At 28.9% G+C, this 15,331-nt stretch overlaps 1 protein-coding gene across 1 annotated transcript in view; it reads right to left on the minus strand.

The window, feature by feature from the left end:
* LOC135928528 (uncharacterized) overlaps positions 1–15,331 on the minus strand; it is a 37,644-nt gene that overhangs the window by 10,950 nt on the left and 11,363 nt on the right. Inside the window, exons 5-9 of the mRNA XM_065464986.1 lie at positions 13,591–13,757; positions 11,537–11,652; positions 5,662–5,768; positions 4,037–4,228; positions 2,217–2,293 (exon numbers count right to left, since the gene is read on the minus strand). Of these exons, the coding sequence (XP_065321058.1) occupies positions 2,217–2,293; positions 4,037–4,228; positions 5,662–5,768; positions 11,537–11,652; positions 13,591–13,757 (659 nt within the window). The remainder of the gene's footprint in view (positions 1–2,216; positions 2,294–4,036; positions 4,229–5,661; positions 5,769–11,536; positions 11,653–13,590; positions 13,758–15,331) is intronic.

A 15,331-nucleotide genomic window follows, 5' to 3' on the forward strand; every position in this document is an offset into this window, starting at 1 on the left:
GGAGAGGATTCTGTCCCAAACTAGACCATCAAGGTATGGGGGATAACAATATAACGGCAATACTTTACCAATAGGTTAATCAGACTAACAAATAGATATCTCCCGTTCATCGCACAAATGGAACGAACAGGAGTCCTTCAAACAGTCATGAATCTTTATCCCCAAAGCCAATGGTACTCCCAGGGTAATCGTAAATTATTTCAAGTGTCAAAAAACTTCAACCGTTACTAGTATAGGCTCAAAACAATCCCGACAATTACGATTAATTGGTCAGGGCATTGTTCGATACCAATAGAGTTTTCCCCAGCTTTCTAAGGAAGCGCCTAACAAGCATACAAGAAATTACCGATGGAAACTTCTATCTTCCCGTATGCGCTGAAAAATATTGCATTGAATCTTTGCGCCGAGGCAATCACCCAATTGAAATACTGGGTCTATTTTAGAGCCATTGTCATCTATGGTACAGACGAGGAAGAGGTAACCTGGGTCACATTAGCAGTCGCAGAGATGGCGGCACATTGGGGAATCACAATCAAAGGGGAAAAATCGATCCTCATCACTTGGTCATCTATCTGGATATAACCACTAATTTTTATTTTATGATGGCTAAGGTAAACGAGGATAATAGAAGACTAGAATTTTGCTTCCTATCTCATATTATCATTGAACCGAAAGACCAGGTTCGATCGTATAGTAGCTGGATTGATAACAAAACCCTTTACCTTAAAGCATTCAACACACTAATGGGTCCATCCCACCAGACGACCTCCATCATATGTAAATGTCTCCAGTACACGCATTGGAGTGTAAGAGGAAAAATATTTCGGATTCTCAGTATTGAGATCCGGATGGGTCCATTTTTTAATAGGTGGTCCAGATTAGAGGTATGCATTGGGCGGAGTTTCGGCCCGACGGGCGGAGTTTCGGCCCGACCACCCACGCCCATCTAAGTGGGCGGACGGATTGGCGGGTAAAATTTTTTTCGAGAATGGGCAGGCGGGTTAAAAAAAATTGAAACTATGGGCGGGCTGGGCGGGTTAAATTTTTTAAAACATTAGATGGGCGGCTTTTGGTCCAAAAACCCGCCCAATGCAGACCTCTAGTCCAGATAACAGGTCGAATTAAAAGATTCTAGAGTCTTACATGGGCTGATTCGAGTCGAAATCCATTCCGAGGCGGACATGGGTGGGTTAGAACCTTGATTTCAAAATTAATTTGGTACCGGACTCAAACAAACCTCGATAAAATTATTGGATCATATTGCTCAAAAAAAAATAATCTGATAAGAGCAGTCAGATAAAATTTTTCGAGTGCTTTTCCGGCTCTGGAAATAAAGGGCCGATGTAAGAGCTTTAAAAAATTCTAGAATAACATAAATGGATTATTTTTTTTAAAAAAAACTTCTATTTGAATATTTACTATAGTATACAGTAAAACTTATGTAATTTGGGCTCTTGATAATTCAGGCAAATCCCTAATTTGACCAAAACTTTGAGTCCCAATCAAATTCTTATTAACTAGTATGTATTAGAAAATGCCTTGATAAATTGGGCAACTGTCTAAGCTAGGCAATTGGCCTCAACGATGATCGAATTAGAAAGGTTACACTAATTGTTAAATTCCTGATCCATATATTATAGATCTGGAAATCCCAGCTCGGCCCATTTCTGCGGGTTAACAATTTTTGCACAAGTTGGCCAGCCCGTTATAATTGTCTAGCCCTTTTGTTTATTATCTCTATCTAATTATTTTTTTTCCAATGTCAATTTAGGCTCTTATATCTAATCTCTTCTGATTTCTTTTTACAACTTGAGATATGTATAGAGTATTTGTAATTTTAATATCATAAATAATTTATTCTAAATTACACAAGCTCTTAAACAAATACAAAGAAATAAGCGCATTGCAATTTATTTCTCAAATAGTATTAATCAAAATAATCGCTTAAAATTCAAAAAAAATATATCAAAACTTTAGTACCCGAGCTGGCCTACTAAAATTTTACGAAAAAAAAATCAGAGATTTACGAGACCTTGTCCGATATTTGATGTATAAATTGTCCGGGCCGGCTAAAAAAACTTACACTACTTGCCTTGCATAATTCTTTTTTGCCTGGCCCGTCAGCTTTCGAATATTCTTAATGTATAACCTTGATATCTAATAATTTTATTTCACATATTTTTAAAAAATATATATTTGTAATCCATTTTTTTTACTGAGCCTTCAAATTTTCGGCGAATTTGGACCACCTCTTCTTATCGACTTCATCCTTTGCGTCTTCTATGCAGTCGCTCTTATATAAAATAGAGAATGTTGAAGGAAAGATTTGAAAGGATGTGATTGTTTGTCGAGGACGTAGTGTTGTTAAACGGCTTGATTTGAGCCGATTTTTACAAACGGCTATCTCAATATTTGGTCAAGAAAAAAATAATGCAAGCCTGAAGATTTTCGACCCCTATTATAAAAAATTTTGAGCCTTAGGCAATTTTCTCTGGCTATAATACTAAGCTAGCCGTTTTTAAAAAATAGGCTCAACACGAGCCAATTAACAGTTATATTTATTTTATTTTTTTTTAAAACTATTTTTACTCACGTAAAAGATATTACAATATTGAAGTAAGAACGACTCACCTGGAATATTCAGGTGAGAGATTCGGAATCTTCCAATTTTAAATCATCTTTGTGAAGAGTATTTTTAAATTTGAAACGGAAATGTATTCCATATAAGCACCCGTAGAATTATATTATTCCTACCTCATAAATTTCAAACAATTTCGCTATTAATTTTACGGGAGTTTTTTTTTTATCTCATTAAATTTTTCTAAAAATGGGTTTATATTTTGAAAATTTTTGAACCATCGATATCTCAGGAACTATTAGTTACTAGGAGGTTAAAATTCTGAATTCGATGCCAATCTAATGATACTATCTCAATGTGAAATAATAAGGGTAGGTAAATTGTCTACAATTTAAGCGTAGGTACCCTGTGCATGCTTTATCACATTTCCGGTTTCCGGTAAAATCAAATTTCCAAAATTCGAACGCCCCCCCCCCACCTTTATTGGCAAATAATTTAAATTTACGTTATTCCAGAAAACTTTTATCAAGTATAAAAATATCGGAAAGTTTTTCAAATGTATTTAAATTATCTGAGAAGTGTATGTAGCACGCTGTTTTTTTTTAAAAATATAAATATTATTTTTGAAAAAAAAATAAGTTTGCTAATTTTTAATTTTTTCAATTTCCTGTAATTGAAATTCAAAAAATGGACGACTAAGGGATGAGGTGCCAAGTGATAAAATTTATTTTTATTGGATCCCCAATATAGGGGGAGCATTATAATTGAGTTTGATGAAGCGTGTGATATAATACAAGAACTAGGGGTGATAATAATCAAAATATTTTATTTGATATCATAAATTTCAGAAGTAAAAGCGGCGGTATTTAATAAATAGCCAAAAAATGTGGAGAAGCAGTAACTTTCATAAGAAACGATCAAATTTCGGGCTCATAGTTGTTGAAATCGACTTTGTACACCTTAAAAATTACAACAATTCCTAGTTATACTACTTTTTCAGAAAGAAATTGGAAGGTTTAAGGTAATATTCATACGAAGAAAAGAAGTCGATTGAAGATCTCGACAACCAGAAAATTGGTAAAAGTATATCATAACCTAAGATTGATTAAAAATATTAAAGAAAATGATAAGACTGCCATGGAGAGCCAAACATTAATTTTAGAGTTTTAAAAAAAATAAAATTTAATATTAACATATATTCATTTTTTACTATTATATATAAAATAGTTAATATTGTTAAAAAACATTTATTTAAATTTGACCATATTTGACCGGTCAAATGCATAACCCTGTTTTATATAGTTACATAGGGTAAGATTCAGAATTATGGCATGAAAATGTTATTTTTTTAGCTCTTTTTTTCTTAAAAATAAACTATTATCCTAATATTAGTGTTGATAGAAATTTTGGCTCTTTAAAAATTAATATAATATTATTATTTTTTAAAAAAAAGCATACCAAAGTTTGATCCACGTAATTTTGATGTATGTAAGATGGGTTCCAACCCGATAAAATATCGTGAATTATAACGGTCCCAAGGGAATGAGCAATAATGGAAACCTTATTTTGAGGGAATTTGGAAAAATTTGGATGTTTGGCACAAAACATTTGGTAAAGGCGATTTAGTTCTTTTTGGACTCCAGTGAGTATCTTAAATAAAAAAAAAAGAAAAACATAAATACAGCTGAGGTGAATGACGGATTTCTAATATAAAAACATTTAAATATGGAATCAAAAAAAAGGAGAAATCGGTTCATTTTCAGCATCCTTAAAAGGTTTTCTAACACTTGTGACTCCAGTGAGTATCTTAAATAGAAAAAAAAGAAAAACATAAATACAGCTGAGGTGAATGACGGATTTCTAATATAAAAACATTTAAATATGGAATCAAAAAAAAAGGAGAAATCGGTTCATTTTCAGCATCCTTAAAAGGTTTTCTAACACTTGTTCCCACAATCCACATTCCATTTTTTTAAAATGCCCTTTCCCAAATTTGATGCCCATGTCGATATAATACTAATAAATTGATTAGTCTATTTTCCCGCCCCCTCCCCATCGTTTTTTGATGCATAAACTAACTTTCATCGTTCTATACCTGCTTATATTTAACGTAAATTTAAATTCATAAATAAAATTTGCAATTTATTCTAGGTGTCCCACTCCATATTAAAAAATTTATTTATATATCGCTATTAGAGGCCATCATAATAGTCTTTTTTTAAGTTCATTGGCATAACGAACTATAATTCCATCTAGATAATATTTTAAGTTCTAAATGTCGGTCAATTCGGTTCAATCTACAGACGCGTGCCGGAGAAAATCCGTGAATATAAAGGCACTGATATATTTTAAGGTAGAACCCCGGGGTCAAAGTGATGGTTTTAGGCTAAAAAATCGGTTTAGCCGTTTTTTAAATAAATAACTGAATATATTATACAACTAAGGTTTCAATTTATAGATCTTTGAAATAGAAGAGGATCACTTTATTTTTGGGTATACTTAAATAGAAAACCAGTAATAGCGACATCCAGAGTTTGGATAAAAAAGAACATTTTTTGATCAAATTTTACCTTATAAAGATGCCAAATATTTTTTTGGTAAAAAAAAAAATTTTGTAAAATATTATGAATAAAAATTCTTTTTCAAGATGAATAATCACAAATTAAAAAATAAATCTCTTAAAAGATTTATGTTCAAAAATTTTTTGAATATAATTCTCAAGCTTTGGCGACGTACAAAAAAGTGGGTCCAAAATATAAATAAATAAATACATTTTGGATAAAAAAATAACAATCTATTTTTAATGTAAAAATAAAATAGTGTTCTAAATCATTTTTAATCATTTACAAAAAAAAATTTTCATTTAAAAATCATAAATTTATTAATTTCAAAGTATATTAAAGAATTTGGTGGCATTGTTATTTTTCATTTTCGTTTTATTTTTTTCTTTTTCTTTATTTAATTATTACAAAATTTAAAAAAAAAATAATGGAAGATTTCGGCCATGTTTCATAATTTTATTAATTTGTGAAAAGGACACAGTCTAAAGAAAAATCTTAGTATATATATATAAATAAGGAAACCTCGTTACGAAATATTGGACTAGTATAATACATTATGTCCATGACCGTAGTATTGAGTATGCTTCTGAGTCCTATAACATTTTTGGGCGAGATCATGTCAACAGCTCCTATAAAAAACAATGTGTTTTAATTGTCAATATTTGTATGTATTTAAAACGTTTTTTTTTAAAAAAGGGAGAAATGCAAAGCTGGAAAGCGTTAGAAAAATGTGTATTGAATTATTTAAGATAAATCCAAAATAATTTTGGCATATAAAAAACTCTTGAGAGTGTTCTTAAAATGCGAGGAGCAGCGATGTTTCAAATATTGATTAAATAAGACAAATTCTTTGATTGGTAAAATATAATGTTAAAAAGTCGAGTTCATCCGACTCCGACTCAGGAGTCAATAGTCGACTCAAGTAGTGAAAGAGGACGAATATTTTATGAACTTGAGTCAACTAGAAGACGAATATTTCAGATATAATATTATTAATTAAGATATTTGTTCTGTTTTTACATTTTTTTACTTTAGACTTCTAATTTGAGTCGTGAATAAGAATTATATAAATGAGTCGACTAGAGGACGAATATTTTAAATTAGTTATTAAGATATTTTTTGTTTTTTACATTTTTTTACTTTAGACTTATAACTAGAGTCGGAAATACAATTATTTACTTCAATATCTTATTCCTCATTTTATTTGATCAAATAAATTTTTATAAACATTTTTTGATTGAATACTATATTCTCAAATAATAAAATATTTAGCAGGTATCTGAATATTTAGAAATTATATCTCAACCATTATTTGAGTTTTATATAAGAAAACCAGACGTGTGATAATAATCAAAACTATGAGATGACGGGTGAATTTTCTTTAGAACTTTTCCTCATTTGTATTTAATATATATTTAGTATTTTTTTATTGCCTGTTTAGTCATTATTTTAGATATTTTATTTTATAATTAATGGTTAATAACTATTAAAATATTTTAAAAAATCCCCTCTTTAGTAAATAATTATTCTTATCTTGAGTAATTGTGATGTAATATTGGATAATAACTTTGTAAAGAACTATAACGAATATAATCTAATAATATTATTAAGCATTTAAGAATTTATTACCTATAAAATACAAACAACAATTACACAATTTACTTTATTTTTCTGTTTCTAATTAAGATATAATATATAACATAAGAAAAAAATATTATATGGTATAACATAAGAAAAAAATATAGATATTGTTGCCATATATGGATATCCCAGTTATTCAAGGATAAATAATGCTTTAAGGTGGTTGATGACATCCTATTCTTTTTTTCGTCAAGAAATTCACTGTCTTGCTGAAGGCTCTTTCACTCGGCACACTTGAAGTTTGCTGGGCAAGAAAATTTTTTGCAATCAGCGACAATGTAGGATAGACAACGATATTTTTTTCCCACCAATCTAGTGTATTCGTTATAGGGGACGCTACTTTATCATCGAGATAATCCTTGATCTCATCTTTGATAAGATCAGGGAATTCATATGCATCCCTAAAAATTATAATATATAATATAAAATATTTTCTCAATTCGTGATGCATGTAAACAGAATACGGCTAAGTATCCATGTCATCAGGAGAAAACTCGTAGGCATTAGATCTATTAGATGGAAATTCAAAATCTTTATATAATATTTTAAATTTTTCCATATATTCCGCCTTAACTAATATTTTAGGTATATATTTAATTTTCGTTTTAGGATCAAGTATTGTAGCCACATAATTACTAAATGTGCTCACATAACTTTTATATGTCCTACATTTTGTTAACATTTTATTGGCAGTATCCTTAATGACATCATCATTATGATTTCTGGAAGTTTCCTCCAAAATTTTTTCCATCCTTGTAACAAATAGCACAGCCGTCCCAATCGTCGTTGTATTGGATGATATTTCCAACGTCATTTTGTAAAACGGTTTTAAAAAAATTTCAATATCCTTTAGAATATTTGCTTCCGTATCATTGATATAGCAGGCATCAGTCATATATTTATTTACAAGTAATTTGATGGCATCTAAATTCATGCCATTATATTAACAACAAATGGAAAATGGAAAGTTTTATTCTAGATTTAATTAAATTACCATACCCACATTGTGGTGATGATATTTCCTAAGCATTGTTAACATCACTTGATGCATTTGAAATTCAAGACAAGATACTATCAATCACTCAAGACAATGCACCAAATATAGTGAGTGCTGCAGCGAAAATGAATACCATTTTCGAATCAAAATATAATATAACTCTGTTTAGCTATAGATGTATAGCCCATATTATTAACATTATTGTAAAAGAAGGTTTATCATCATTAGACGTTAAACTTGAAAAAGTTTGAAATGCAATAAAAAAGTTACATCTATCGCCCAAGCTCCTACAAAAATTTATGAAGGTCTCTGGTGGGACAAGAATCCCTCTAGATTATATCACCATAGGAACGGAAAATATTTAATGCTAGCAACAGTAAACAAAGTAAGTGTTAACATAATTATTTTAATATTGTGTAATATATTTTATTAAAGAATTTAGATGCCATCAAATTACTTGTAAATAAATATATGACGGATGCCTACTATATCAATGATACGGAAGCAAATATTTTGAAGGATATTGAAATTTTTTTAAAATCGTTTTACAAAATGACGTTGGAAATATCATCCAATACAACGACGATTGGGACGGCTGTGCTATTTGTTACAAGGATGGAAAAAATTTTGGAGGAGACTTCCAGAAATCATAATGATGATGCCATTAAGAATGCTGCAAATAAAATGTTAACAAAGTGTATGACATATAAAAGTTATGTGAGCACATTTAGTAATTATGTGGCTACATTACTTGATCCTAAAACTAAAATTAAATATATGCCTAAAATATTAGTTAAGGCGGAATATATGGAAAAATTTAAAATATTATATAAAGGTTTTGAATTTCCATCTTATAGATCTAATGCCTACGAATTTTCTCCTGATGACATGGATACTCAGCCGTATTCTGTTTGCATGCATCACGAATTGAGATAGTAATTAAAATATATTATATTATAATTTTTAGGGAGGCATATGAATTCCCTGATCTTATAAAAAAGGAGATCAAGGATTATCTCGATGATAAAGCAGCGTCCCCTACAACGAATATACTAGATTGGTGGGAAAAAAATAGCCTTGTCTATCCTACATGATTGCAAAAGATTTTCTTGCCCAGCAATCATCAAGTGTGCCGAGTGAGAGAGCCTTTAGCAAGACAGTGGATTTCCTGACGAAAAAAAGAAATAGGATGGCACCATCCACCTTAAAGCATTGTTTATCCTTGAATAACTGGAATATCGATATAGGGCAATAATATATATATTTTTTTCTTAATACTATATAATATTTTTTTCTTATGTTATATTTATATCATTATATTTTAATTAGAAACAGAAAAATAAAGTAAATTTGCGTAATTGTTGTTTGATTTTTATAAATTCTTAAATGTTAAATAATATTATTAGATTATAGTCGTTATAGTTCTTATCCACAAAGTTTTAATCCAATATTACATCACAATTACTCAAGATAAGAATAATTATTTACTAAAGAGGAGATTTTTGAAAATATTTTAATAGTTATTAACCATTAATTATAAAATAAAATAATTATCTAAAATAATGACTAAAGAGGGACTATAAAAATACTAAATATATATTAAATACAGATGAGGAGGAGTTCTAAAGAAAATTCACCCGTCATCTTCACCCGTCATCTCATAGCTTTGATTATTATCACACGTCTGGTTTTCTTATATAAAATTCAAATAATGAGAGATACAATTTAAAATATTCCGATACCTGCTAAATATTTTATTATTTGAGAATATAGTATTCAATCAAAAAATGTAAATAAGAATTTATTAAGTATTCAATCAAAAAATGTTCATAAGAATTTATTTGATCAAATAAAATGAGGAATAAGATAATGAAGTAAATAATTGGTATTCACGACTCAAGTTGGAAGTCTAAGTAAAAAAAATGTAAATAATAAAACAAATATATTAAATAATAATAATTAATTTAAATATATGACAATAAAATAATTACCTAAAAGAGGGACTATAAATTATAAAAAATATATTAAATACAGATGAGGAGTGCTAAAGAAGATTCACCCGTCAACTCACAGTTTTGATTATTATCACACGTCTGGTTTTTTTTATATAAAATTCAAATAATGGTTGAGATATAATTTCAAAATATTCTATTATTTGAGAATATAATATTCAATCAAAAGTAAATAAGAATTTATTAGAGTATTCAATCAAAACATGTTAATAAGAATTTATTTGATCAAATAAAATGAGGAATAATATAATGAAGTAAATAATTGGTATTCACGATTTAATTTGGAAGTCTAAAGTAAAAAAAATGTATAACAGAACAAATATCATATATAATAATAATTAATTTGAAATATTCGTCCTCTAGTCGACTCAACTATATAATTTGTATTCAAGACTCAAGTTGAAAGTCTAAAGTAAATAACAGACAAATATCTTAATTAATAATAACTAATTTGAAATATTTGGTCGACTAAGTTCATAGAAATATTCGTCCTCTAGTCGACTTACACTCAACTATATAATTTGTATTCAAGACTCAATTGGAAGTCTAAAGTAAAAAAAATGTAAAAAACAAAAAATATCTTAATTAATAACTAATTAAAAATATTCGTCCTCTAGTGGACTCAAGTTCATAGAACTATTGGTCCTCTAGTAGACTCAACTATATAATTTGTATTCACGACTCAAGTTGGAAGTCTAAAGTAAAAAGTAAATAACAGACAAATATCTTAATTAATAATAACTAATTTGAAATATTTGTCCTCTAGTCAACTTAAGTTCATATAAATATTCGTCCTCTAGTCGACTCACACTCAACTATATAATTTATATTCAAGACTCAATTGGAAGTCTAAAGTAAAAAAAAATGTAAAAAACAAAAAATATCTTAATTAATAACTAATTAAATATATTCGTCCTCTAGTCGTCAAGTTCATAGAACTATTCGTTCTTTAGTCGATTCAACTATATAATTCTTATTCACATTAGTGATCTGCATCGGGCCTAATTTTTCAAGCCCAGCCCGAACCCAAAATTTTTTTAAAAACCAGCCCAGCCCTAACCCAAAATTTATTTTAAAAAAATTTACCGGCCCGACCACGCCCGAATTTATTTAAATAGAGAAATTAATATTTATAATTACTTAAAATAATAGTCGACTCATTTATATAATTCATATTCACGACTCAAATTAGAAGTCTAAAGTAAAAAAAAATGTAAAAACAGAACAAATATCTTAATTAATAATATATCTGAAATATTCGTCCTCTAGTTAACTCAAGTTCTTAAAATATTCGTCCTCTTTCACTACTTGAGTTCATAACTCAAGTCAGTTTGGGTCGATTTTTGTTGACCCAAAACCTGACTGAGTCGATTAACAACACTAGTCAAATATGATTGGTTATTATTTTTTTAAAGGAAAAATGAATTTTTGTCTTAATCAGAGGCCTGCAGACCCGACTACATGGGCCGGGCCGTATTTCAATTACCCGGGTCGTATATTTTAGATCGCCATTATTAGCTATAAAAATTAAAAATAATACATTTTAAAAAAAATCCGGGCCAATCCTGAAAATATAAAACCTGGGCCGGACCAAAAAATTTTTTTTAAAAAAAATTTAGGTCGGACCGGGGCAAATGGTACCTCTGCAGGTCTTTCGTCATAATCTAAATCTTAGCAAAAAATAATAGCATTTAATTTAATTAATACACATTATATTGAGTAAAAAATTTAAATATTAATAAATAACCGTCGTCTAATTTGAGGTTCGCTCTCCATTCGATAGGGAAAAATTCGGCCCTCACGGTGCTAGGGCATTTGTCGGATATGCATTTTTGCTTGAGCTTGGCAGCGTGATCTCTCATACTATATTTGAATACAAGTAAAGTATTAAGGCATAGATTTAAATGTTGGCTATTAAATAAGGTAAAGCCTCCACAGGGGTAAGGTTTAATCAACTTATTAAAGTTAGTCAGGCGTAATGCGAAAATCTTGGGGCCACATAAAAAGGAAGATTAATTGGAGGTCATTACGCATAATTTGAGGCCACCTGAGACCTCTGTATCTGTAAAAAAAATGGTCCGAATCTTCCCACATTGTGGGGGTGTCTGTTACTCCTCTGATTATATTTAGTGATGATCAAACGTCCATATTGCCCCGCCTTCAATTTCTATGACAGGAAGCGTCCATGTCCCCCGGTTCTATCTTTTCTAGCCCAATATATTTGATCTAAAACTACATTTATATTCATACTAATACAAAATTATTTTTAAAAAAAAATTATATGTCTGTTGTATTGGGTTGGGTTACGGAATTCCAACGTGGGGATTCGAGCCATGTTTTATTCGGAATATTTTTATTTCTAATAATTATAAACTCATTTGTCGTAAATATATATTTCAACCTTAAAGATCACTTCAGTAAGTTTACCTTCTGCCTTCAAAAAAAAAAGCATAAATGAATCGTCGAAATTCGAAGAAATTTATTTTACCAATCTGGGCCACCCAAAATTTTGCAAAGTAAATAATGGTAGAGAACTCGAGAGTAATTTATTATTTATAAATATCTAATTAATTCTTAGATAACTTATTTACAGAGGTGATGAAAACAGAGTTTCCATTCATTATCGTTCTTCATTCCAGGCCTAAGCACCCTGAAACAAACGGGTTGGAAATGGGAATATCTCTGCGTATATTCTTGAATAAAAAAAATGACTAGGCCCACCAGTTTCCAAAAATAATTAACAATTACAGTAGAATCAGCAAGAGCACACCTTACCAGTTAAACACAATGTTATGTTTAAATCATCAATTCCAATTATCGAATAAGTACTATCGAAATCGGAAGATGCGTTGTCTGACATCTGATAAGGTGTGGTATCGATCACCCACATATCCTTATATTTTTAAAAAAATATTCAATTTATGCATTAAAATTTGTCTTTAATACCATTGCTAGAAGTTGAGGATTAATAAAAACCAAAAAAAACTAAATTTTTATAAAAAAAAAATTAAGAATAAGTAATAACATTTTAAACAATACCATTATCAGAACATGATGTTAAATCCATTTCATTTGAACTAGATATTTTTCATTGGTTATCATTACGAGTATAAAACACCTGGTACGGTGCGCTCTTAATGATTCTACTGATAAGTTATATAAGAATTAATTAGATATTAATAAATATTAAATTACTCTCGAATTCTCTACCATTATCATTTGTAAAATAGCCTAAATTGGCAAAATAAATTTTAGAATTTCGAGAATTCCTTGTACTTTTTTCCATGGCAAAGCACTAGAGAATTAATTTTATTATAAAATTAGAAAGAAAAAGAGGACATATATTAAGTAGTTATATTTTATATTAATTTCATATCAAAGTTGGATCAGCATATCTCTTAGAGATATTCTTTGTCTAAGGTAAAAATTTCTTAGGAGTCCAGAGATTGTTGTTAACTCTTTACCTAATGTTTTATTTTAAAAAAACTTTCCAGAGAAAAGAAATTCTTATTCGCCAAAGTTCCCTACTATGTAAAAAAAATTATTTCATCTTTTTTTTGAAAGGCGGGACGCTTCTCAATGACGCTAATCTTGAAAGGGATTGTGTCCGCCTGGCGGTTTAGATCACCTAAAATTTATAGTAATAGAATAATTTTGATAAGATTATTTTTAATAAAGAGTTTGACTGGAACTGACGAGCTAAATTGAAAAAAAAAGATAAAAGAATAAATTCAGGGTTTCCTCGGGCATAATATTTCCTGAAAAAAATGAGAAAATAAAATAAAGGTCAATTTTTTTTACATTCCGCAATTCTTGATACATTTGCTGGTGTCGAGTTTGGCGCCAATCCCGTGAATTACAAAGACTATATGCTGTATGTCAGGTGGTTTATCCGAATCGTTGGCTAATATGCAATAGCCTCTGTTGAGCCTAAGACCTGTCTTTTGGAAACCCAAGGCGTATGTCAGCTTTTTTTTAAGAAAAAATATATGAAATTTGTTTTAATAAATTGAATAACAAATAGACCAACCCTAATCTAAATCCCTGAGGAAGTCAAAAAAAAAGGAATAATTCATATGGGTCGATTCCAAGTAAAATTTGGGACATCATATGAACCATCTTTTTTTAAATTAATGAAAGGCGATGCGTTGGTTATATTCATAAAAAAAATCAAAATCTTTAAGTTCTAGCTCCTTAAGAATACAAAGCATATTTTAAATATCAAAAAATTACAAATTCGTAACTTTATAAAATTATGAAACATCACCAACAAAATCTTCCATTAATATTTATTTTAAAGTTTTGTAAATTATAAAATTTATAATCCAAATTATTATAATTTAATAGTTCTTTATTTTATTAACACAACTACCCATTTCTATTAAAATATGGAAAATATAAATTAATTATTGCTTACCCTTTATTAGTAAAAATTAACTTTATAAAATTTAATCCAAAATTTATTAATTTCTCTCTAACTTCAAAAAATTAATAAACTTTCGTAAATAGGAAAAAATGATTTAGGCCACTTTTTATTTTTATTAAAAATGGCTTATTTTTAATTTTTTTCGGTAAAGGTACGCAAGTTTAATCACATATTTTTATATTAAGGTCATCCAACTTGAGTATATATAAAAATATTTAAAAAAAATTTTCCAGTGTCGATATATTTCCGATAAAACAAAGCTAAGTTTTATTTGTGCTAATCTCACTTTGAGAAGATGAAACTCGCCAGATATATAGATTCATTACCAATATATTAAAATTTTCAATTAAGAATCAAAATGAAGGAAACAAGAATTCGAAATATTATTTTGTTTTCATATAAAATATAAAAAAAACGAAATATAGAGGGCGCCATCGTTAAGAAATAATAGCAATAAAATATTATATATATGTCAGCGTCAATATGTTTTTACGACAATGTGTCATTTTTACAACTTTAAATCAATTTTTGAGCGCGTGTTTTTAAAAAATTTAAAAATCTAATTTTATCGGAAATATATTCCATCATGTTTGGAATTCCTATCCTATGAATTGTAGACAATTTTGCGGTTAACCTTTGAGTCATTTATAACTTATATAATAAATATATGGAAAATTTAATATAAATTATAAATAAGTTTAAAAGTTCATGGAATTATCTGAAATCTATAGGCTAGGTATTTCAAACATGACGGCATACATTTCTGGTAAAATCAGATTTTGAAGTTTTTAAAAACGTGCTCAAAAAATGATTTAAAGTTGAAAAAATAACACATTGCCAGAAAAAACCCATTGACGCTAACATTATATATATTTTAAAAAAAGTGCCAAAAATAATTATCATCTATCATAAAAATTTGCATTAAAATAAACCAGTGTTTTCTGAAGAAATCTTTGAAAAAAATCTTATTTTCCGGGCTTCTTCAATTTTTTGGACATCAATATAATTTTTTAGGAGGATAGGGGGGGGGGGAATATATTTTTTCAAATTTAAGTCCAACCTCTTGAAAATAAAAACAAATTCTTAAGTCTCAGCCGGATCAGGTATAAAATGAGA

The sequence above is a fragment of the Gordionus sp. m RMFG-2023 genome, chromosome 4 (genome assembly GCF_954871325.1).
Source record: "Gordionus sp. m RMFG-2023 chromosome 4, tfGorSpeb1-WG-v2, whole genome shotgun sequence".
In the NCBI taxonomy this organism is placed as follows: domain Eukaryota; kingdom Metazoa; phylum Nematomorpha; class Gordioida; order Chordodea; family Parachordodidae; genus Gordionus; species Gordionus sp. m RMFG-2023.